Here is a 23,245-nt window from a genome sequence, read left to right on the forward strand (position 1 = left end):
CATCTGCTTTTCCTGGTAGGATAGCAGCGCAGAGCCAGTTAGAGCTGTGCTCTCCAACGTTTTTTATTTTTACTTTTTGTTAATCCTCACTCCAGGATGTTTTTTCCATTATTTTTTGAGAGAGAAGGAGGGAGGGGGAGAGGGAGAGAGAAATAAGGATGTTGATCAGTTGCCTCCGGCACCTGCCCCACCGGGGATCGAGCCTGCAACCCAGGTATGCCTTTGACCGGGAATCGACCCCGAGACCCTTCGGTGGGGGGGGTGTGGGGAGGAGAGCGACGCTCTAACCACTGAGCCACTGGCAAGGGCTCCAACTATTTGTTTTTACCTTTATTTTGAAATTATGTCCAATTTCAGAAAAGTTGCACGAGTAGTAAGAAGTCCATGTACCCTTCACACCCATTCGCTAGTAGTTAACACCATGTTACCCGCATCCCTGCACCCGCCTTCCTCCCCAAGAATCTCGGGGTTCCGTGTGCTCTCCGTTCGCTGGGACTCCGCTCACCCGGCCTGGCTGGTTCTCATTCACACCTTCACCTCGGCTACTCTCGGGAGACCCTGCGCTCGCCCGACCAGGTTTCCATCCAGAGACCCCGGCAGACCGCAGGTCCCGAGCCCGTCCCCGCCCCCCCGCCCGAGTCCCCGCCCCCCCGCCCGAGTCCCCGCCCCCCCGCCCGAGTCCCCGCCCCCCCGCCCGAGTCCCCGCCCCCAACGCAGCCGCCGCGGGGCCGGGGCAGAAGGGGCGTGGCTCCGGGCGGAAGTCGCGGGACCCGGAAGTGCGGGATCTCGCGCGGCGGCTCCGGGAGGCCGCGGGCTGAGCATGGCGGTACCCGGGAAGCGCAAAGGGAGGAAGGAGAAGAGAGCCGCGGAGGGGTGAGTGGCGCCGCGGGTCCCCGGGCGCGGGCGGGCGTGGTGCGGTGTCGCTCAGCGTCGGGTCTGTCTGTAGGCGGAGCCCGAACGGCGGCTGGCCTGGGAGTGGAGAGTACCTGGTGGGACAGGTGGCCGACAGCCTGGCCCGGGCTGGGCGCCGCCCCGGAGGCGGCCCCGGGAGGCTGGCCGCCCTCTTCAGCGCCGGGGAGCCTCAGCTGCCGCCCGTGTACGTGCCCGCGCCCAAGGTGAGTGGCCGTGGGAACCGCCGGGCTGACTCCCGGGCGCCCCTCGGAACCGGGCGCGCCGCGGGGAGAGGGAAGGCGCCAGCCCGAGGCCGCCGGGGGCGAAGGGGGAGGCCCCACGCACGTCTCCGAACTTTTCAAAGGAAACCCCCCGGAAAAGGAAACGGGATGAGGAGGAGGAGAGGACAGCCCAGATTCAAAGGCCACTTTTGCAAGAACCTGCAAAAAAGGTGAAAGTGAAGAAGCTTTCAGATGCAGAGAAAAAGCTGGCAAACAGGTTGGTAAAACTCTTGGTTGATTACAGAACTTAGATGGTAAGGAAACTGAGATGCTTACACCTGCAATATCCATCTTAATTTTTTTCTCATTTCATAGTTATCATTTCTTAAAAAAATTTGTATTATGGAAAACCTTATACATATTCAAAACTTGAAAAGATAAGGACCCCATGTACAGAACACAGCAGTTGATACTGGGCCAGTCCTATTTCATCTCTACCCACTTGTATCCCCGTTTATTTGGAAGCAGACCTAAGGCTTATGTTGCATCTCTAAGTATTTCAGCATTTATATATGAGTTGGTTTTCTTAAACTGTTCATTCAGAGATCAGATTTCCCCCAGCAGCCTAGGATCTTTTTTACAGTTTATTTGAATCAAGATCCAAGTAGTACCAACGCACGTTCCCAGTTAACTTTCTTCTGGGTCTGTCAGGCCTCCTGTTTCTCTTTTCTGTCTCAGCGGGTGGTTTTGCTGCCTGTGCAGAGAGCTAATTGCTAGGGGTTGTGAGCTACTGCTTTTTGCCCTCCTACTTAATGCATCTGTGCACATCCTTGACGGTCCCCTTTCCCTCAGAGAAAGGTGCCTTCCTCCTTGTCCAGGCTGATTCGGCCACCTGTGCTGTGTGTGCATCCCACGTACCTCCTCTCTGCCTCCTTAGGGATTATGCCATCAGACATGTTCCTTTTCCCCCCTTTCCCATGTCTTTGATCTGTCTGCCATATAAAGAGTCTCAGGAGTCTTGAGAGTCTCACCTGAAAATAACAAATCCAGCCAAACAAAATCTTGTCCACAGTTCCGTATGTCTGTCTGGCACCATTCCTTCCACCCGTCCTTCATGGCCAGGCTGTTAGGAGGAGTCTGTGTGCGCTCTTCCTTTTCTTCATCTGTTTTCTGTTGCACACACTTGCAGTCTGGTTGCTCGTGTTTTTTTGAGGTGTCTGACCATATTTCTGCACCAGAGTTCCTGAAGCCACCCTGGCCTGCTTGTCATATGTAGTAGGCAGCCCAGGCTTTGTCTTAGGAGTCCTCTCTGCTACATTTCACATGGCTACTTTTCTCCTCGAAGCTGTTGGTTTCTTCCATAGCGATCTCTTCTGATTTTACTTTTGTCTGTTCCTTCTCAGGGTTATTGTCGGAACCTTTCCTTCTGACTGCTCCTTAAATGATGATTTTCCTCAGGATTCGGTTTGCTGTCATCTCATGGCCTTTTTTCACCCATCTTTCTTTACCATATCATTTGTGCCCATGAGTCGCCGTTCTGATCTTGCTCCTGATCTGCAGACCTGTTTATCTGTTTGCCCACTGGCATCTGCACTGTACCTTCCATATATGCCTCAGATTCAGAATGCTTCAGACGTAGCTCGTTTTCCTCATCAAACCTGTTCCTCTGCATGAGTGGGACCACCAGTCTTCCAGTTGTCTTACACTCCTACTTTTCCCCTGCAAATTTAATCAGTTACCAAGTCCTGATGATGCTGTCTTTTAATTATCTTTTAAATCTGTCTTCCTCTGCCCACCCCTCCTTTGCTCTGGTTGGTCTGTTGTCTTCTCAGCTGCATACAGTTATAACTGTCACCTTTGTCCAGCCTGTTCCTTCCTAATTATCTTCTGCTCTGCTGCCCAGATGATCTTTTTTAAGCACTCGAAGAGTCTTCAGTGGCTCCCCATCCTCTGTGGGAGAAAACCTAAGCATTTTTGGATAACAGGCACAGTCCTCTAGACCTTAACCGTACTGTCTCATTTCTTGTCACTCCTGCTGGGTACTTTTATAAACCACAGTGAGCAAAAAACTAAACACAGGCCTCTCCTTAGTGGAGCTTCTGCTTCAGTGGACGAAGACGAATCATCAACGTTTACTGAGAACTAACCGTGGGAGACACTGCCTGTCCCTTGCAAGGCCTTGTTTCGCTTATTTCGTGTTTCTATACCATGTATTATAAATTTTACCATTTTATCATGCTTACCTCTTCAGAGACCCGACTTCTGAAAGGCCTTTAGTCATCTCTGTCTTAGTATCAGCAGAGGCTAGAACTGAGTAGGAACCGAGGAAATAATTAATGAATGAATGACTCCTACTCCCCATGCTCTCCCCTTGCTCCTTAAGATCCCAGATCAGTTTTCTTGTTGCAGTGGTGCTCAGACCTCACTTTAGCCATGTGCCCCAAGACTTTATATTGTATTTGCCATTTCAGAATTTACTTTCAGCAAACAGCCCTTTAAATATTACAGAACTAATCTAAGTAGGAAATCTGGGTTTTCCTATTGGCGGCATTGCTTTTACAGAGTTAAGTATTTTGCAGGTATATTGACCTTCTAGGCCCCCAGGGGGTGCTGCAGTACCCCTAGAGTTCCAGAGCAGAGAATGGAATTAGTCATTGGGAGAGTGTCAATTAAATCTCCAAGAGCTTTAAATGAACCCACTTTTGTTTAAATGAACTTTTGTTCTGCTGTTATCTGGCAGTTTTAACATATTTTCAAAAATGGAGCTTAACTTTTTCTGACGAGTTTTCTAAAGATACTAGTCACTTTTTGATAATGCCGCTTTTAAAATTTAGATATAGCCCAGCTGGGCGTGGCTCAGCGGTTGAGCATCGACCTAGGATCCAGGCGATCAGGGTTCGATTCCCAGTCAGGGCACATGCCCGTGTTGCGGGCTGCAGCCGATCGATGACTCTCATCATTGATGTTTCTATCTGTCTCTCTCCCTCTCCCTTCCTCTCTCTGAAATCAATAAAGATATATTTAAAAAAATAAAAATAAATAAAATAAAATTTAGATATATTTGTGAATGGTATGTTTATATTTAGGAAAGTCAGAAGTAGGTGGGGAGTGTTTCTCGTCAGTGTGTGCTTTGTCAGATACTAGACCTGACTTTCATGACTTTTTTTTCTGCCTTAAAAAGAGAAAATGCTCTAGCAAGTGCTGATTTAGAAGAAGAAATTCACCAGAAACAAGAGCAGAAAAGGAAAATTTCTCAATCCGGTGTTAAAGTGGCAGATAAAAAAGTACCTGATGATGTAGATGACACAGTTGTCAATCAAAGGAAGAAAATTCAAGTCAACCAAGAAGAAGAGAGGTTAAAGAACGAGAGGACTGTGTTTGTGGGGAATTTGCCTGTCACGTGTAATAAGAAGGTGCGTATATGTCTACTGTGAGGATTCAGAGAAGGTAATAATTCATAACTTTGTTTACTGTTCTTTATTGAATAAGCACATAGTAAGTCACTGATATATAACTTCATTATAAGGAACTACATAAATCATTCTATAGATTGTTTCCATTATCCACCCCTCCTTTCTGGCCCCATAGTCACTGCCCTAATTCAGGCTTTTGCAGATCTTATTTGAATGATTGCAGTGACCTAGCCTTATCTCCCGTCACATGCTACTGTGTGCAGGGATGTTTCTCTCCTTCCTTCACTGCTCTTTCCCTGGCACTAGAAACAGTGCCGAGCACATAGTAGAGGGTTGATAAATATTTTGTAACTGAATGAAGACATCCTAGTTTTCTCCATTATGTGGGGCTCACTAAACCAAATCATGCACTTTCCTGTCTGTGAATTCATGTGACCGTAATGCCATTGGCAGTCTCTTGGGTCAAAATCCTGCTCATCTTTTGAACGACAATTTAAATTCCACTTTAGCCCGGCCGGGTGTGGCTCAGCGGTTGAGCGTCGACCTAGGATCCAGGCTATCAGGGTTTGATTCCCGGTCAGGGCACATGCCCAGGTTGTGGGCTTGATCCCCAGTCGGAGGCATGTAGGAGGCAGCCGATCAATGACTCTCATCATTGATGTTTCTATCTCTCTCTCCCTCCCTTCCTCTCTCTGAAATCAATAAAGATATAGTAAAAAAAAAAAAAAAAAGTACAAAAAAACCTGATTTCCTGATTTTTCCCTTTCCCCTTACACTGTTGTCTCCTAGCATTTTATTTGTGATTATATTGTAGAACAGAACACATTCGTAGCATAGTTTTGGTTATTGATTTTCCTGTTCGATTATAAGAGGCTCCAGGGAAGGGAATGTGTGTGGTGCTTTGCACATTCAGTACAGTTTTATGAATTAGAGTTGATTTTAGTTCTAGCTATAAAACATACATTTTTCACATCCTGAGCCAGTCATAAGAATAATGTATAAAATTCACACCAGACTTTTCTTCAATCCCATTGTCCTAATTCCAGATAGTTGGGGAATTTCTCATAGTGACATAAGCATTAAAATTCTTTTCTGGTTTAAGCCAATGTGAAAAGATGAGAGAATTTATGGAATTTATAATCTTAGTTTACATGTAGTAAAGATTATTATAGGTTGAAAGATAAAAATGTTGTGTACCTTATAGATACTAACATGAACTTGTATTGTGTTTTTTTGTGAGTTTCAGTAAAATTTGTGTTCTAGCCTGAATAGTCACCTACTTTTTCTGAAATGTTCTTAAAATAAAACCTGGCAGTAAGAGAGTATCAGACAGTTTTACTTAATTCCTTTTTGTAACACTTATTTGATGTTCTAAAGTATGTATGTGCTTTGTCTTTTTTTAGAAGCTGAAGTCATTTTTTAAAGAGTATGGACCAATAGAATCTGTACGATTTCGTTCTGTGGTATGTTTTCTTCCCTTTAAAATTGCATAATCTCGAGACATGCTGCATTTAAATCAGACTTATTACCATGTTGATATTAGTGAGGTGGATGAGCACTTGACTTTAACCTTTTGACTCGAGGTTTAAGCCTAGCCCAAGAGAAGAGTCGCTCTTAGTAGCTATTGCTGCTCTTGTTTTTGTTAAATAATTTAGTGAATTCACATAGTTAAATGGTATCTTTGTTATTCAGGAATTTTGGAGGGTGAATGGGTGACTTGTGTTTGCTGTGTCAATTGAGTAGGTGGAAACATACTTATTGAATAGCATTTCTGGAATTGTAGGTTTTCAGTATGGGAAGTTTGTGTGGCTGCTGCACACAGTATTTATGCTCTGAACATAGAAAGACAAAGTATTTTTTATGAAGTCAATTTAATGTTAAAACTATGCAAGTATATGGTATCTGACTTCACCAAGTGAGCACTCTACTCTGTAGACCAGTTTATAGCTGCGTTTCTTGGAGCATGAAATAAGCATTATTCATATCTTTTAAATGTAATTAATGTGTATTAGAGCAGAGGAAATGTTTACTCCTTGTGTCTGTTGTTTCCCACGTGATTCTCTAAAATGAGATACTGTTGACAGTGTGCTGGGTAATTCCTTGCTGTTGGAGGCTGTCCTGTGCATTCTAGGATGTTTAGCAGCATGCGTAGCCTCTACCGGTTAGATACCAGTAGCACCTTGCCCACCCCAGTTGTAACAACCAAAAATATCTCCAGACATTGCCAGATGTCCCAAGAGGGCAAAACTGCCCACTTCTCTAAAAGTAGATGTTTCCCAAGGCTTTGCACAGTTTCTATAATTTTTATCGTGGTGTTTGTTTCTCAGTTTTATCACACGTATTTTGTCTGCCCTGAGTCTCATTTCCTCGTATCAAATCCTTGCCTGACACATCTACTTGGGTGTCTTGCCAGGACCTCAATTTCAGCATACCTGTGCTTTCCTCCTTCTTGCCCCCACCCCAACCTACGCGGCCTGCTGATTTTCTGTATGACTTAGTGCCACCAGGCTCAAGCCTTGTCGTGGCCCTTGGCTCTTTTCTTTGTCCCACCCAGCCTAGTGTTTGTCATCCCTGCCTGTTTTTCAACTGTGGTTTCTTCCAAAGATGAGTCATTCATTTCTTTTTCCATCTAAGCTGACGTTACTTCTTGTCAGAATAGCTGTTGAGGCCTCTTATGGTCCTTCCTACCTGCTGCCTACCTCTAATTTATCCAACATACCACTATCAGTTTAATCTTTTTAAAGGACTTCTTTCTGAGGCTCCTGCCTCACCCCATGAACATTACACCACAGTTGTTTCTATTTCAGTATTTCTCTAGAACGTTTTTAATCACATTATATCAGTTAGATATTTAGAATTTAATTAATTAAAATATATTTAATTTGAAGTAATATTTCAAATCATGAATTTTCTTTAATACTTTTTTTTCCTTTTAAAAGATTCCAGCAGAGGGAACTATGTCCAAAAAGCTGGCTGCAATAAAGTAAGTCTATAATTAGAGAAAGGGAGTAATCTTAAGTTCTCTCCCATTTTGGTTAAAATTGAGATAATTTCTTTGATTTTTATACTTGGATAAAACATCATGCTTTACTGTTCCCTTATGTCTAACAGCACATAAATTTATCACGTTTGTCTTTAAGCCTTAACGTAAATTGTAGTCACAGAAAGTATCGTAAAATAACCTACTAGAGAAGATGCCATGAGAAACTTCAAGGATGTTTAATCAGGTGTAGTGTTTGAAGAACATGAGACAGTTTTACACCCAGATATTCTAGTACAAATCATAAATACCATATTTTATCAATTGTAAGGCACACATTTTCCCGTATCTTAACATTTTTGAAGTCAAGATGCATCATCAAATCAGAAGTCCCCCATTGTTGCTGTTGGCTGGTCAGATATTTCCAGAGAGGATTCCTGTTTGCTTCCAGTGGTCCTTGGGGGGTACTGGTACTGCCAGCTGAGACCTCCCTGAGTTATCCGCTTGAGGATTTGTGTACAATACTGGTAGTGTGGCGATGGCTCAAGTTCTCAAGGGACTTTGCCTGCCCTCTTTTCCACTGAGTCCCAAGAGTGAGACATGCAAGCTTCCTTGCTCTCCTTTTATTTTTTATTTTTTTAATTGAAATAAAATTGACACATAACATTATGTAAGTTTAAGGCATACAACCTTTGCTTTTAAAAAATTTTATTGATTTTATTTTTTTTAAGAGAGAAAGGGAGAGAGAAACATCAATGTGAGAGGGAAACATTGATCGGCAGCCTCCTGCATGCTCCCTACCTGGGATTGAGCCTGCAACCTGGGCATGTGCCCTGACCAGGAATCAAACCAGCAACCTGGTGCATATCACTACACCCAACTGAGCCACACCGGCCAGGGTACAATCTTTAGTTTTAATTTACCTTCGGTTTTATGCAAGGTTTTCTATTAGCCTCCCAATCTTGATTATGTTTTCTTTCTTACTGATACATGAAATAATGGATTTTACAATTAGGATATACTTATTGTATATAATAGATCTATATATAGATATAGTTATATTAGATAAAAATATAATAATGTACTTTAAAACATTTCTGGGAGTCTTGTTATATCACCATTTTTGAATTGCAACAGCCCCTTTGGACATCTAGGCGAGTTCATTCCTGCATTCATTTCTAATTTAGATTTGACAGACCAAGTATTTGCCATTCTTTTTCCATAACCGTCACAGGGCCAGGTGTACAGTGAGCACTTGATAGCTGTGTGTTGCTGATTTCAGGACTGTTTGTTGAGTTAACTAAATGTGAGCCCTCCTTTGTGCAAGGCATTGTTCAGAGGCTGTGGGGAGTAGAAAACTTTGGAAGATTGAGCCTGCCTTTGGGTTATACAGACTTATATTTCTGTGTGAGGCTGAAACCCAGGGGCCTGAGTTTGGGCAGGAACAAAGGTTCTGACAGGAGGAGTATGTAATAGTGCTGAGGGGTTTGGGTGCCAGAAAAATGGAGTTTGCTCACTGTGATTGCCATCAATTCCCCCCCCAATAAAAAAATTGTTTAAAAATTTAATTATTTGAAGAAATAATGAGGCAAATGGTTAAAAATAAAAAAGTGTAAGCGTACACAGTGAAAACTTTTTTCCTACACCTTTTTCCTAGTCAGGAGATACCCTGCCCCAGGCAGCTGCTGTTTTCACTGTCTTTCGAGAGACTATCTGCGTTCACATCTCGATGCACATATATGCTCTTCCCCTTGCATGTGACTGACCTGACGCAGTGTGTTCAGCATCGTGCTGCTCCACATGGTCAGCTTTCCAACTGCGGTGCCTTGGAGAGCTGTTTCCGTCAGTGCGAACACCACCTCCCATTCTTTTCCAGAGCCTCTTAGTATTCTGTGTAAGGGGGACCATGGTTTCTTTCAACAGACCCTCCACAGATGGACATTTAGGCTCTTTCTAGTATTGTGGCCGTTACCAGGAATGCTGGAGTGAGGAGCCTTGAGCTTCCAGTGGTGAAGTTGTTTGGTCAAAGTGGACTTTGCCTTCGTAGTTTTGGGTTTATTTTAATCCTCACCCAAGGAAATTTTTTCCATTGCTTTTTAGAGAGAGTGGGAAGGAGAGAGAGAGAGAAACATTGATGTGAGAGACACATTGATTGGTTGCCTCCTGTACCCCCCCAACCAGAGCTGGGAATCGAGCCTGCAACCGAGGTGCGTGCCCTTGGCCAGGATCAGACCCTGGACCTTTTAGTCCACAGGCAAACCCTCTAACCAATGAGCAAAATCAGGCTGGGCTAAAAATGGTATTTTTCATGGGCATTTCTCTTATGAGTGAGCATCTTTCATATATTCAAGTCATTGGTGCTTCCTTTTATCTGAATCGTTCCTTTGATTTACCCTTTTTATGTTGAATTGTTTCTCCTTTTGTTTCTTTCATAATTGAAATTTTATTGGCTGTTTTGAGGATAAGTAACACAGACATTTCTATTTGTACACAATTCTTAGCATATGCACCAAAACCTAAAAAATCATGTAGTTGTGATTCTTTTCTAAATAGTTTTTAAAAAATATTCCAGTTTTATTTTTTATTTTATATATTTTAAATATATCTTTATTGATTTCAGAGAGGAAGGGAAGGGAAAGAGAGAGATAGAAACATCAATGATGAGAGAGTCATTGACTGGCTGCCTCCTGCACACCCCCCACTGGGGATCGAGCCCACAACCTGGGCATATGCCCTGACCGGGAATTGAACCTCAATCTCCTGGATCATAGGCAACCGCTGGGCTCTAAACAGTTATTCCAGTGGCTTTCCAGCTTAAAGTTTGGAGGCACATTTTTCTTAATAGAGTATCAAGTGCCAATATCTTCAGATGTTGATACGCTGTTATATCACTGTCCCATTAATTCACAATATATATACTACATAATCAAATTTCCAGTCTTTCACAGCACATTAACAAAGTTACTAGGAAAACTAGACCAGCACACCAAGGATGCTACAGAGTGCACAAAATTCTGATAGGGAGAGAGCCAAGGCCAAGGAGTGGTTCTCTTCAGGAGACAGTTCTACCAAAAACATGCAAATAGAAGTACAGTCAAACCTCGGTTCTTGACCATCTCCCATCTCAAAGTTGTTTTCAGTCAAGTTCACAGGAAAAATGTCTGAGCCTTTGAAAAAAGCTTGAATTAACATCTCAGGAAACTGTGCTGTGAATATTTTTTTTGTTTTTTTGTTGTTGTTGGTTTGCTTTTGTTGCTGGAGAAATGGACGATTAATACAATTTTAAAACGTAAAGAAGCCATCAAGAGTGCTAATGTTGCTAAGGGTATGAAAGAAACAATAATCACAGGCAATTGAAGAGGTAGAAAAATTGTTACTGATTTGGATGAATGAAAAGCAGTTAGCAGTGACAGCATTTCAGAGGCAATGAAATGTGAGAAAGTGAAGATGCCTCATCCTGACCTGAAAGACACCCTGGAACCAGTGCTGAAAGTGGTTTGGTTCAGGCAAGTGGGGGGTGGTTTGATAAATTTAAGAAAATGAGTGTTGATAGATTAAACCATGCATTAGACATGTACTGGGTATAAGAAAGGTTAAACCATGGAAGCATTTAGTGGTCTGAAACAAATTAATTCAATGTACGTTATTTCTAACGGGAAAAAATTATCTGGTTTTCGAACAAATCACTTCTCAAGCAGCCTTCAGAACCAATTAACTTGGAGAACCGAGGTTCCACTGTGTGATAGTCATCAGACTGCTGCTTTCTCTCCTGCTTCATCGGAGGCTGGCTTCTCTGTAGCTTCTCTGATTTCTGCAGGTAGACCTTTAGGTTCCTGGGTGGCCACTTCTGCCTGTTTTCCCTGCTCTCCTTTCCCTTTTATTTTCACTGTTGTCCCTGCAAATTTATCCTTTCCTGCCACCTTTTTTGGCTTTGTTTCCACTTTTACAGGAGCGAGTTTAGCTGACAGCCTCACAGATCTCCTCTTGGGCTCCTCCGCTGCCCCGGTCGGCAGAGCTGACCTTCCCCTTGGGCATCGCGAGGGCTGCAGACTGGGCAGGCGTGTTCTGGGGACCTTTGAGAAGCTGTGCTGCCTGGCTGGTGCTTCCAGCCGATGCCGCCTCCCACTGCCCGGGCTTCTGGGACCTGCTGAATTTTTTCTCTTATTAATCTGTGGGATGTGAAGGAAATTTGTCTTTTGTGATTTGAGCTACAAATATCTTCCCGTTTTTATTTGCTCTTTTTGCTCTGCTGATGGGAGATTTTGCCTTGTAAAACTTTTTTTGCTTTTTAATAGAAAGTTTAAACCATTTTTTCTTAAGTTTTAATTTACCTTCAGTAAACAGCACATACTTAAAGTTACAGTTTTATGATTTTAACACTTGTATGCACTCATGAAATCATCACCACAGTTAAGATCCTAAATTCTTGATCTCCCCAAGCTTCATCACTTCCTACCTCGTCCCTATGACCACTGAGCTGCTTCCTGTCTCTGGATGCTAGTTTGCATTTTCTAGAATTTTATGTAAGTAGATTTCTCATACAGGATGTACTCTTGTCTGGCTCCTTTTGCTCAGTGTGATGGTTTTGAGGTGCATCGATATTGCTGAATGTTCAGTGGCTTATGCCAGTTGATGGATGTTCGGACATTCAGGTTATTTCCAGTTTTTGCTATCATGAGTAACGGTACTAAAAACATTTGTGTCCAGGTCCTTTCTCTTGAAAAAGTTCATGCAGGTGTGGAATTGCTGGGTCTGATGGCAGTTGTGTCTTAACTTTCTGAGAATCTGCAAATTACTTTCCAAAGTAGTTGCACCGTTTTACAGCCCCACCAGCGGTGTGAGAACTCCACCTTCTGCATCTCCTCAGCAACACTTGGCGTTGTCAGTCATTTCATTTTAGCCATTCTAAATATTTGTCATTGTGGCTGTAATTTGTATTTTGCTAATGACTAAAGATATTAAGCATGTTTTCATATGGTTATTTATTCTTTGGTGAAGTGTCACTTCAAAAATTTTGCCTATTTCCTTGTCATTCGCTTGTCTTATTATTGAGTCATAAAGAGTTCTTTTTCTGATATATGTTTTGAGTGTTTTGCCCTAGTCTGTGACTAGTCCTTTTAAGGGTATTTGGTTTTTTTTGTTGTTGCTGTTTTCAATTCTCACCCAAGGATACATTTTATTGATTTGAGAGAAACATTGATTGGTTGCTACCCCATACACACCCCGACTGGGGATAGAACCTGAGACTTTTTAAAAATTTTTTATGTGGGACAATGCTCCAACCAACGGAGTCACCTGGCCAGGCAGAGGTGTTTTTTGTTTTTGTTTGTTTTTTAATTTCTCTTTATTGTTGAAAGTATTACAGGTGTCCTATTTTTTCCCCCCCAACTGACCCCCTCCACCTCGCTTCCACCCCCTCCCCAGGCCTTCACCCTGTCATTGTCTGCTTCCATGGGTTATGTTTATATGCATATAACTTCTTTGGTTAATCTCTTCCCACCCTCCACCCCTCTTCCCTCTGAAATGAGATCATCTGTTACATGCATCAATGTCTCTTGATCTATTTAGTTTATCAGATTCTTTTGTTCATTAGCTTCTTGTTAAAGAAGACCCTTCAACTTTTCCTGTAGTGCTGGTTTGGTGGTGATGAACTTCTTTAGCTTTTCTTTGTCTGAGAAGCTCTTTATCTGACCTTCAATTCTAAATGATAGCTTTGCTGGGTAGAGTAATCTTGGTTGTAGTTCCTTGTTTTTCATCACTTTGAATATTTCTTGCCACTCCCTTCTGGCCTGGAAATTTTCTGTTGAGAAATCAGCTGACAGTCCTATGGGTGCTCCCTTGTAGGTAATTAACTGCTTTTCTCTTGCTGTTTTTAAGATTCTCTCTTTGTCTTTAACCTTTGGCATTTTAATTATGATGTGTCTTGCTGTGGACCTCTTTGGGTTCCTCTTGTTTGGGACCCTCTGTGCTTCCTGGACTTGTAAGTCTATTTCTTTCCCCAGGTAGGGGAAGTTTTCTCTCATTGTTTTTTCAAATAGGTTTTCAATTTCTTGCTCTCTTTCTTCCCCTTCTGGCATCCCAATAATACGAATGTTGGGCCTCTTGAAGTTGTCCCAGAGGCTCCTTAAACTATCTTCATATTTCTGGATTCTTTTTTCTTTTTGCTCTTCTGGTTGGGTGTTTTTTGTTTCCTCGTGTTCCAAATTGCTGAGTTGATTCTCAGCGTCCTCTACTGTTGATGCTATGTAAATTATTCTTCATTTCAGTTCGTGTAGCCTTCATTTCAAACTGGTACTTTATTATGTTATAGATTTTTCTCAGTTATTTCTCTAATAGTATGCTTAAACAGCCTTATGAACAAAATTCTGAACTCTGTATCTGTTAACTTGCTTGGATCTATTTCATTTAGTTCCTTTCTAGAGATTTCTTCTGCTCTTTGTGACATCTTTCTTTGCCTCCACATTTTGGCTGCTTCCAGGTGTTTGTTTCTATGTATTAGGTAGAGCTGCTGTGTCTCCTGGAATTGGTAGAGTGGCTTTGTGTAGTAGGTGTCCTGTAGGGTCCAGTGGCTCAGCCTCCCACTCACCTGAGCTGGGCCTTCTAGGTGCTCCCCTGTGTGGGTTGTGTGCACTTGTCCTGTTATAATTGAATCTTGGTTGCTGTTGGTGTCACTGGGAGGAACTGACCCCCAGACCAATCAGCTGTGAGACCAGCTGCAACTACAGCCAGAGAGCTGCTGTGCTGGAGACACCTGTATGGATCAGGATTTACTTCAGTGGAGCTTTGGTGTTTACCAGGTGCACCCCTTGAATGTGTCACTTGTGGATGTGGTAGGATAGTAATCCAGCGTGGTCGAGTCTGACCACCAGGTACAGTGTCTCTGGGGCCTCCAGGAGGTGTAAAGTCAGCCTTTGCCAGTGCCTTGCCCAGGGCCACCCAGCGTGAGCTACACAGCAAACTGTAGTTAGCTGCTACTTGTGATGGGCTTGGATGTATCCAGGAGAGGCCAACCCATGAGCCAATGCAGGCTGCCGCTTACCAGGCCGTATTGGGCCTGCTGCTGCTTGTTTGAGAGCTTTTAGGAAATTCCTAAGCATGAGGCTCCAGAGGCCACTTGCACAGAAAAGCCCCTGGAAATAGCCTGGATGAGCCTGCAGGTTGGGAGGGGCGGGGCCAAAGGTGTGAGTCAGGTGCTGGCGATTCAAATATGGCGCCTGCCTGCCGGCTGTGTAGGAGGAGGACTTGCCAAAGGAGCAATGGCCCCTGCCAGGTCTTCTGCCTGGGACAAAGCCACCCCTCCACCTCCCTCCTGGATTCCAGGCAGGTTAGTTCCTCCCCAAGTGTCTCAGGTTCCTTTCAAGCTGCTGCCTGGCTCTGGGGCTCAGAGGGAGCAGGTCTGAGTGAGTCCGTGTACGGGCCCTTTAAGAGTTGCTGCTGGGGCTCCCGCAGCCTCCACGACCCTCAGCGACAGTCCCCACTGGTTTCACAGCCCAGAGTTGTGGGGACGTCTCTTCCCGGCCCTGGAGCCCTGGGCTGGGGTCCTGCCTTGGGCTGGGGTCCCTTTCTCCTTTGGGAAACCTCTGTCCCTGAGATTCCCTCCCGGGTTTCAACCTCAGTACCAGTTGTGGGCCCGGGGCCGCGTCTCCACCCCTTCTACTGGTCTGGGTGCTTCTTCAGTTCCCTGGTTGTAGGGCTTCTGTTCAGCCAGATTTGAGGAGGCTCTGAGTGATGGTGGGTCTGTATTTTAGTTGTAATTTTGATGTGGTTGCGGGAGGCGGCGGGTGCAGCTATTACCTACGCCACCATCTTGTTTTCCTCCCTCCTCCAAAGGTGTTTTTTTAAGGAGAAGTTTTCAGTGTGATTGAACATCCAGTGTAGAGTGTGCTGTTGCTTGGTGGTCAGGCCGGCAGTGGTCCAGCCTCAGTGCAGACCCTCTGATCCTGTGTCTCAGAAGCGCCTCATTGGCTCCTCTTCCTTTGGCTGCCAAACTCTGCCCCCTGCCGTTGGTGGGTCTTGCTAGGTAGCAGAAGGCCTCCCTTCCCCTGGCCACAGGGGTCTTCCCTGTGCTGGGGTGAGGGGGTGGGGGGTTTGCTGCTCCTGCCCCGCGCTTAGCCTCCTCCACAGGGAGGAGAATCCTGGTGGGACTTTGTGATCCCCCGCACCACCTTTGGCCCTTCTGTTCTCCAGGCTCATACCCCCCCATGGCTGTTCTTGTGCTCCCACCTGCCCTCAGTCTTTCCCGGGGACCCAGGTGGAACAGATGAATGGACACCCATCCTCTGTCAGCAGCCTCCAGGGATTCCATTTCAGGCCCAGCCCACACTTGGTTAGATTTAGATTTCAGTAAATTCACAGCTGAAATCTTTTCAGCTCGCTCATCCTTGTCTGGTGCCCAGCCTGTGAGTGAGCGCTGCCTCCTATCTCCTCAGAGGGCCTGTCATTCTTTGTTTCCAGGCTGCTTGCTTCCCCTTGACTTCAGTTCTCTGCGGGGGTCAACAAAAGATGTGATGTTGTAGCTTACCCAGTTTCTTCTTGTTTGGGGCAGGAATGATGCTCTTCCTGGCTTTCTTTCTGTGTGGCAGTGCAACTCTAGGTGTCATTACATCTGGATGACGATGTCATTAGTTCAAAATCCTCCATCATGCTTCACACAGGACCTGCTCTTGCCACGTACAAAGGGGCAGAGCCACGTGCTCACTCTTTGTAGTTCCTGTGCCAAGGAGATTATTGCTCACAGAGTAATAAAGTACACTAGTTATTAGATTTTTAAAAAATATATTTTTATTGATTTGAGAGAGAGAGAGAGAGAGAGAGAGAGAGAAACATCAATGATGAGAGTCATTGATTGGCTGCCTCCTGCACGCCCCCTACTGGGGATCGAGCCCGCAACCTGGGCATGTGCGCTGACCAGGAATTAAACCCTGACCTCCTGGTTCATGGGTTGATGCTCAATCACTGAGCCATTAATGTCACTTCTTTTTATGTTTTCTTGGGTTTTGTCTTAGTTCATTGAGGCTGCTATGACAAAATACCAAAGACTAGGTGGCTTATAAGCAACAGTAATTTATTGTTTACAAGTTTGGAGCCTGGGAAGTCTGCGATCAGAGTGCAGCAGGGTGGCATTGTGAGGGCCAGCCCTTCTCGCTATGTCTACACATGGACAAAGGGTCTGGGAGATGTGGGGCCTTTTTTTTTTTTTTTAAATCCTCACCTCATGTTTTTCATCTATTCTAGAGAGAGGAAGGAAGAGGGAGAGAGAAACAAACATCGATGTGAGAAACATCGGTCGGTTGCCTCCCATATGCACCCCAACTAGGGATTGAACCCACAATCTGGGTATCTACCCTGACTGGGAATCAAACCCGCAGCCCTTTGGTACATGAGATGACACTTCAACTGAGGCACACAGGCCGGGGCTGTGGGGTCTCTTTTGTAAGAGCACAAATCCTGTTCATGAGGAGCTTGCCTTCATGACCTAAACATCTTGAAAATGTTGGATTTGGATGTTGTCAGCAGTAGTGTGTTGCATGGAAAAAGTAGGGACTCTGGAGTCAGCCAGATTGGGTTTAAGTCCAGGCTGGGTCTCAGGTTCAGTTTCTGGTGAAGAGCAGGTTCCTGGATTACAGGTTCAATCCCGGCCTCGGTCAGGGCGAGTACGGGAGGCAACCAGTCTATGTGTCTCTTTCACATTGATGTCTCTCTCTCTCCCTCTCTTTCTCCCTCCCCCACTTTCCACTCTCTCTGAAAATCAATGAAAAAAATATTCTTGGTGTGGATATTTAAAAATAAAACACTAATAAAATTATTTAAAAGAAAATGTCAGGAAGCTAACAAGGTTAGCTTGTTAAGGTTAAGGTTAAATGAGATAGGTAAAATGTCTAGCGCAGTGCCTGGTATCTATTAGGCATTCAATAGATCGTAGCTGGTTTTATCAGTATAAAACTGTTAGTATAGCATATTATTACAGAATGCCACAGTTGTGCCCTGACATTTTCTAGTATCTTGCTTGATGATACAGTCCTGACAAAGGGGTCACATTTGTATCTAGCTGCTAATTTGCAAGAAATATAGAGGCAGAGGCACGTGTTGAAGTGCACCAGGAGCCTGCAGTCAGCAGCATCCCAGCTTTGGGAAGTTCCAAACAGTAAGATAGAGAGATAGAGGAGCAATCCTGTAGAATAAGACTCAAAAGACTTTTCAAGGGTTGAAAATGGACAAGACCAAAATGTAATATCTACGAATAGACACTTAAGGGTAAATCCACCTTGGCACACCGGAAAGTGGTGCCTATAAAAGTGGGGGTGAGGGTTCCCTTTGGGAAGAGGAGGGGGTACAAGCGGTAACACCCACGGGCTTTTCCAGGGTGGTGACTGGTCAGTATTCACTAAACTACATGCTTGTGCAGTTTTTATTCTGCAGTAAAAAGGGAAAGTGAAGTTGTCTTTCACATCTGTTTGTGTGTGGGGGATGCAGAGCTGCAGCTAGTTATAGCTTGTAGGCTGCGGAGTTGTGGGCGGCCGCTGCCCCTCACGGTGATGGTGGTACAGAGGTGTGGGTTACGAGTTTCGGCTACTGTGTAAGTGGTGTGTTAGTTTTGAGTTATTACTAAATATTTATTGAAAGAGATGAAACTCCCCCCAGGAATTCTTGTCATATGTGTTGATTGAGAGTAGAAAACAAGCTGTATTTATTTTGTTGACTTGGAGATTGACAAATTTTATATTGTCTCTTTTTTTGTAGACGTAAAATTCATCCTGATCAGAAAAATATTAATGCTTATGTTGTATTTAAGGATGAGAGAGCTGCTGCTAAAGCATTGAACAGGTAATTTATCTCTTTGAGGTTTGACAGAATTAAGAATTTTTGAGTATTTTTAATAATTTGGTTTCACTTTAGAGCAAATATTTCAGTAACTCAGTGCTCCTTTTTTAACAGCCATTTTCCTTTCATATGTATAATACAGAAATGGGGCCCAAATCGCCGATGGATTCCGTATTAGAGTTGATCTTGCATCAGAGACCTCATCTGTAAGTAGTATGTGAGTTGTTTAAAGAACTTAACTAGAGCCCTAGCCAGGTTGGCTCAGTGGTTGGAGCAGTCCTGTACTGTAGAGTCCCAGGTTCGATTCTGGCCAAGGGCATATATCTCGGTTGCACGCTCAATCCCCGGCCCTGGTTGGGGCTTGTGCAGGAGGCAGCCCATCAATGTGTCTCTCTCACATCAGTGTTTCTCTCCCTCTCTCTCTCCCTTCCACTCTCTGATAAGCAATGGAAAAAGTATCCTTGAGTGAGGATTTAAAAGAAAAAGAACTTAACTAGCCTTGTAGACGGGAACGTTTTTTTCTGACATTTTGCTTGGAGAGGAGTGGAAGCAGCAGGATGAGGGAGTATCGAAGGGAACAGCCTTTGCCCTCTGGTCGCAGTGTTGGTCCCTAGAATGATGCAGGAATTAAGTATCATTAGCTTCAGGAACGTGGCCCCTCACTCCCACCATTAGTTGAAATAATTATAAAGAGTTAGGCTTAGGCTGGAAGATGTGTTAGAAATCATCTGGGCAAACGTCTTATTTTATAGATCGCAGTCTAGGAAGTTAAATTATGCATGAAATAGTTTTCGAGTCTACTCAGTGTCAGACATGCTGTGCTGAGATGGTCTCGGTTCCCTGGGAGTTCCCAGTGTAAAGGGGAAGGTGAGCGGACGGGCTGGCTGTGGCAGTACTGTTTATGATGAAGACTGTGGTAGGCGCACAGGAACGGGGTGTTTGACTTGGGGCAGTGCCAGCAAGAAGGGGCAAAGGAGGGTTTCTAGGAGAATGGGTATAATATCACTCTGGCAAGATGAGTCAGTGTTACCTGGGCAAAGGACAAGGATATTTGGGCAGGAAGAACAGTAGAAATAGCGGGGAGCAAAACTTAACTTGCTCAGGGATTGGTGCGAGCTAAGTAGTAGGTAGTGGGCAGAGTGTGCGGAGCGGCAGCGGTCAGAGTTGCTGTTGGACAAGTGTAAATGGGAAGTGAGGTGACCAGGTTTGCACTTTAAAAAGGTCTCTTGAAATGAAGGAAGGAAGGTTTGTAAGAGCTCACCACAGAAGCATAGAGGACATGGCTGGTGGTGTCAGTAACCTCGTCGAGAGATGACAGAGGTCTGGTTGACATCCCTGGCTGTGATTGTGGACCTAGCACACGGTCGGCAAACTGGCCTGAGGACCAGATCCACTTGCTGGCTGCTCTTTTTTTTTGTTTTTAATATCTTTATTGATTTCAGAGAGAGGAAGGGAGAGGGAGAGATAGAAACATCAGTGATGAGAGAGTCATTGATTGGCTGCTTCCTGCATGCCCCCGACTGGGGATCGAGCCCTCAACCTGGGCATGTGCCCTGACCGGAAATGGAACTACGATCTCCTGGATCCTAGGAGATCAACTGCTGAGCCACTCCAGGCCAGGCCTGGCTGCTCTTTTATTTATTATTTATTTATTTAAAATATATTTTATTGATTTTAGAGAGGAAGGGAGAGGGAGAAAGGGAGTTGAAACATCAATGATGAGAGAGTCATTGATCGGCTGCCTCCTGCACGCCCGACTGGGGATCGAGTCAGCAACCTGGGCATGTGCCCAGACCAGGAATGGAACCGAGATCTCCTGGATCAAAGGTCAACGCTGGACCGCTGAGCCACACCTGCCAGGCTGGCTGCTCTTTTAAATAAAGTTTTATTAGTACACAACCCACCCTTAGGTTAGGTATTACTGTGCTACAGTGGCAGAAGTGAGGAGTACAACAGAGACCATGTGACCCAAAAGCCTGACGTGTTTGCCATCTGGCCCTTTACCCCCGACGTAGTGCACCTTTCCTAAGCACTGCCAGGTGTTGGTCACCGAACAAAAGCCTACTCCCCCCTGCAGTCTCACTCCCATTCCAGTAGGGAAGACGGAAGAGAGAGACTCAAACAAGGGACTGGTGTGGTGGGCCCAGGAGAGGGACACCTGTCAAGTGTGGGGTGAAGGAAAGGCTGGGCTTTAGGATGACTCCGTTTCTGCTTCAGAGAGTGATTTCTCTGTCTTTGTGTTTCAGAGGGACAAGAGATCAGTGTTTGTGGGGAATCTCCCGTACAGTAAGTTTGTATACAAAGTACCTGTTTATTGTTAAATTAACAGAAATAACCATTGAGTAGTAACTGTTTTGCTTAAAGAGTAACTTTAAGAAGCGTGGAATGTAACCTAATTTTCATGAGGTGGTATAACTTGCTGTGTTATAAAAAAAATCTCTGCAGCTTCCACTTTGGTTGAATTTGTTTTCAGAAGTTGAAGACTCTGCGGTTGAGGACCACTTTTTGGACTGTGGGAACATCGTGGCAGTAAGGATTGTGAGAGACCAGCTGACGGGTGTCGGCAGAGGGTTTGGCTATGTGCTCTTCGAGGTAAGGGAGACTGATGTGTTGTCGCTCTTCTTTGAAATGCTCGGGGGGGGGGGGGCGCGGGGGGCTTGTCACTGTGTTTCATTGTTCAGACATAACTTTCACCGTCACCCTCAAATCCCTGAAGTTGCCATAATAGAATACTATAATTGCACTTAGACAGATATTCCACTCCCTCATTCTCCATGCCAGTATTATTAAATAACATTTTAAATATTGGATATTAAGTGTTTGAACTCTCTGAATCTCCACCTTCTGTAAAATGGAGAAGAGAACTGACCTGTCACTCAGGTAGAAGAAAATTTTAGTCTTTGTACCAAACTGGTTCTGGTTAGTTCACTAAATGTCAATCAGTGTTTCTTGCCTAACTTCATAATATACTTACGTTAGAATATACATAGTATCTGATGGCACTTCAGCTTTTCTTCCTTCACAACATTAATACATTTCCTTTCCATTATTTCCTTTGCCTTTTTTTCAGTTGAACTTATGTCTGTGCACATATAATTGTGCAGTCAGCTTTATGTTGTTTCCTGTTGTATAAGCATGTTTCACTGAGCAATGGAACACCTTATACTGTCTTCCCTAATGTTTCCAAACTGATGAAATTGGTGTGGTTATTTTTACCCCCAAATGTTTGTCTGCATTTTTGGATTGCTTCTTCAAGACAGATCCCAATGGGCCCTGGCCAGGTAGCTCAGTTGGTTAGAGCGTCGTCCTGATACACCAAGGTTGTGGGTTCGATCCCTGGTCAGGGCACATACAAGAGTCAACCAATGATGCGTAAATAAATGGAACAACAAATGATGTTTCTCTCTCTCCCCGCCTTTCATCCCTCTCTTTATCCCAATGGGCTGTTACTAGGTCAAGAGATGTGACCATTTTTAAGACTCTTGACGTGTATTGCCAGATGGCTTTAAGAAGGTTGTCAGCCTTATGTTCCCATCATTACTGTATTATAGTTATCGTACTGTTTCTCTGTCCTCTGTCTTCTCTGACTTAATAAATTTCTAAGTTCTTTAAAACACATCTTGTGTATATTTAGGGTTGTTAGCATTTAGTAGTTCTATATTAGAATAAAAGAATAATAGAATTTTGCATCTAAATGGAATCCTACAAGGCATCTAGTCCAACAGCTCAGGCAGTGTAATAGTCAACTAATACATTAGGGCTTTTGCAGAAAGAGCCTTGTGTGAAGGAGGTTCATTGGTTTTTAAAAGATTGCATATGACTATCTAGCTAGTTGGAAGTTCATTATACAGTGAGAAAAGGGAAGCCTGTTGGATTGTGACTTACCTGCTATCTTGACAAGGCTAGAGTGCTTCCTGGGGAAATGTGTGGAGAGCATGATTAAAAGGAGACCACAGCACAGTGGTTGGGACACTGGGACTGGACTTGCTGGATATGGAAATGGGAGTGTTTTCCACTGGCAAGCTGTTCAGATCCATGAAAGTTGAGGTTTTACTAGTTTCTTTGCAGGTGAGTTTCTGGTTGAAAGTAATATGTTGATTTTTATTGCAGAATACAGATGCTGTTCATCTGGCTCTGAAATTAAATAATTCTGAACTGATGGGAAGAAAACTCAGAGTCATGCGTTCTGTTAATAAAGAAAAATTAAAACAAAATTCAAATCCCAGTTTGAAGAATGTCAGTAAACCTAAGAAGGGACTTAATTTTACTTCAAAAAATGTAGGACGTTCTAAAAGTTTGTTTATTGGAGAAAAAGCTGTTCTCGCCAAGAAGAAAAAGAAAGGACAGAAGAAAAGTGGGCGAGCTAAGAAACAGAAAAAACAGAAGTAGCAGTTCGAAGCGTTGTTTTTCCACTGAGCACTGGTAATAAAAATGTGGTGAACCCATGTATTGAGTCTCAGAATTTATATGGATGGTGTATATGAACGTGGGAACTTTGTTTGTTCACATTGTAATAGTACCTTTGAAGCATTTGTTTTAAGATGTAGGCATGTTAGTTACCATGGATTATGTGTCACTGCTAATGGTATGAGAGATGATTTTAGACTTAGGAAAAAGATTTAAAATTTTAGTGACTATTTTAGTGTGTTAGTATTATTTTAGTGTGTTAGAAATATGTAACACTTTAGACAGTTATTTCAAGAATTACTTTGAATGAGACTACATTAAAAAGTAAATTTAAAGAAAAATAAAACACTAAGCTTTAATACTGACTGTACCTAGACAAAGTGTCTAAACAATTACAGTGGGAATACTGATCTAAGGTCTAATCACAATCCCTAAGAAAGGTTTGAGGGCCATTATATAATAGTCACTTATTTTCTTTCCTTTCTCTCACACTTGTGATAATTGGAGCTCTG

At 43.8% G+C, this 23,245-nt stretch overlaps 1 protein-coding gene and 1 pseudogene across 1 annotated transcript; one reads left to right on the forward strand and one right to left on the reverse strand.

Annotated features, from left to right (window-relative positions):
• The first annotated feature begins 820 nt into the window (after positions 1–820).
• Positions 821–22,773, forward strand: RBM34 (RNA binding motif protein 34). The gene is made up of 11 exons (XM_016199879.2): positions 821–873; positions 947–1,115; positions 1,256–1,389; positions 4,294–4,525; positions 5,929–5,988; positions 7,465–7,508; positions 18,246–18,329; positions 18,469–18,532; positions 20,573–20,612; positions 20,800–20,918; positions 22,437–22,773. The coding sequence occupies exons 1-11, from the start codon at positions 821–823 to the stop codon at positions 22,713–22,715; spliced, it is 1,278 nt and encodes a 425-aa protein (XP_016055365.2). The 3' UTR covers positions 22,716–22,773.
• On the reverse strand, positions 11,255–11,540 carry LOC107527179 (non-histone chromosomal protein HMG-14 pseudogene; annotated as a pseudogene).
• Positions 22,774–23,245: the final 472 nt, after the last annotated feature.

Source organism: Miniopterus natalensis, chromosome 21 (genome assembly GCF_054644295.1).
Source record: "Miniopterus natalensis isolate mMinNat1 chromosome 21, mMinNat1.hap1, whole genome shotgun sequence".
NCBI classification, from domain to species: Eukaryota; Metazoa; Chordata; class Mammalia; order Chiroptera; family Miniopteridae; genus Miniopterus; species Miniopterus natalensis.

What these genes read in the sequence shown, in the direction of transcription:
- RBM34 (XM_016199879.2), top strand. Translation starts at nt 821, where the DNA reads ATGGCGGTACCCGGGAAGCGCAAAGGGAGGAAGGAGAAGAGAGCCGCG. An exon ending in GAGAAGAGAGCCGCGGAGGG is followed by an intron (nt 874 to 946) that starts GTGAGTGGCGCC and finishes GTCTGTCTGTAG; the next exon opens with GCGGAGCCCGAACGGCGGCT. An exon ending in CTGTCACGTGTAATAAGAAG is followed by an intron (nt 4,526 to 5,928) that starts GTGCGTATATGT and finishes GTCTTTTTTTAG; the next exon opens with AAGCTGAAGTCATTTTTTAA.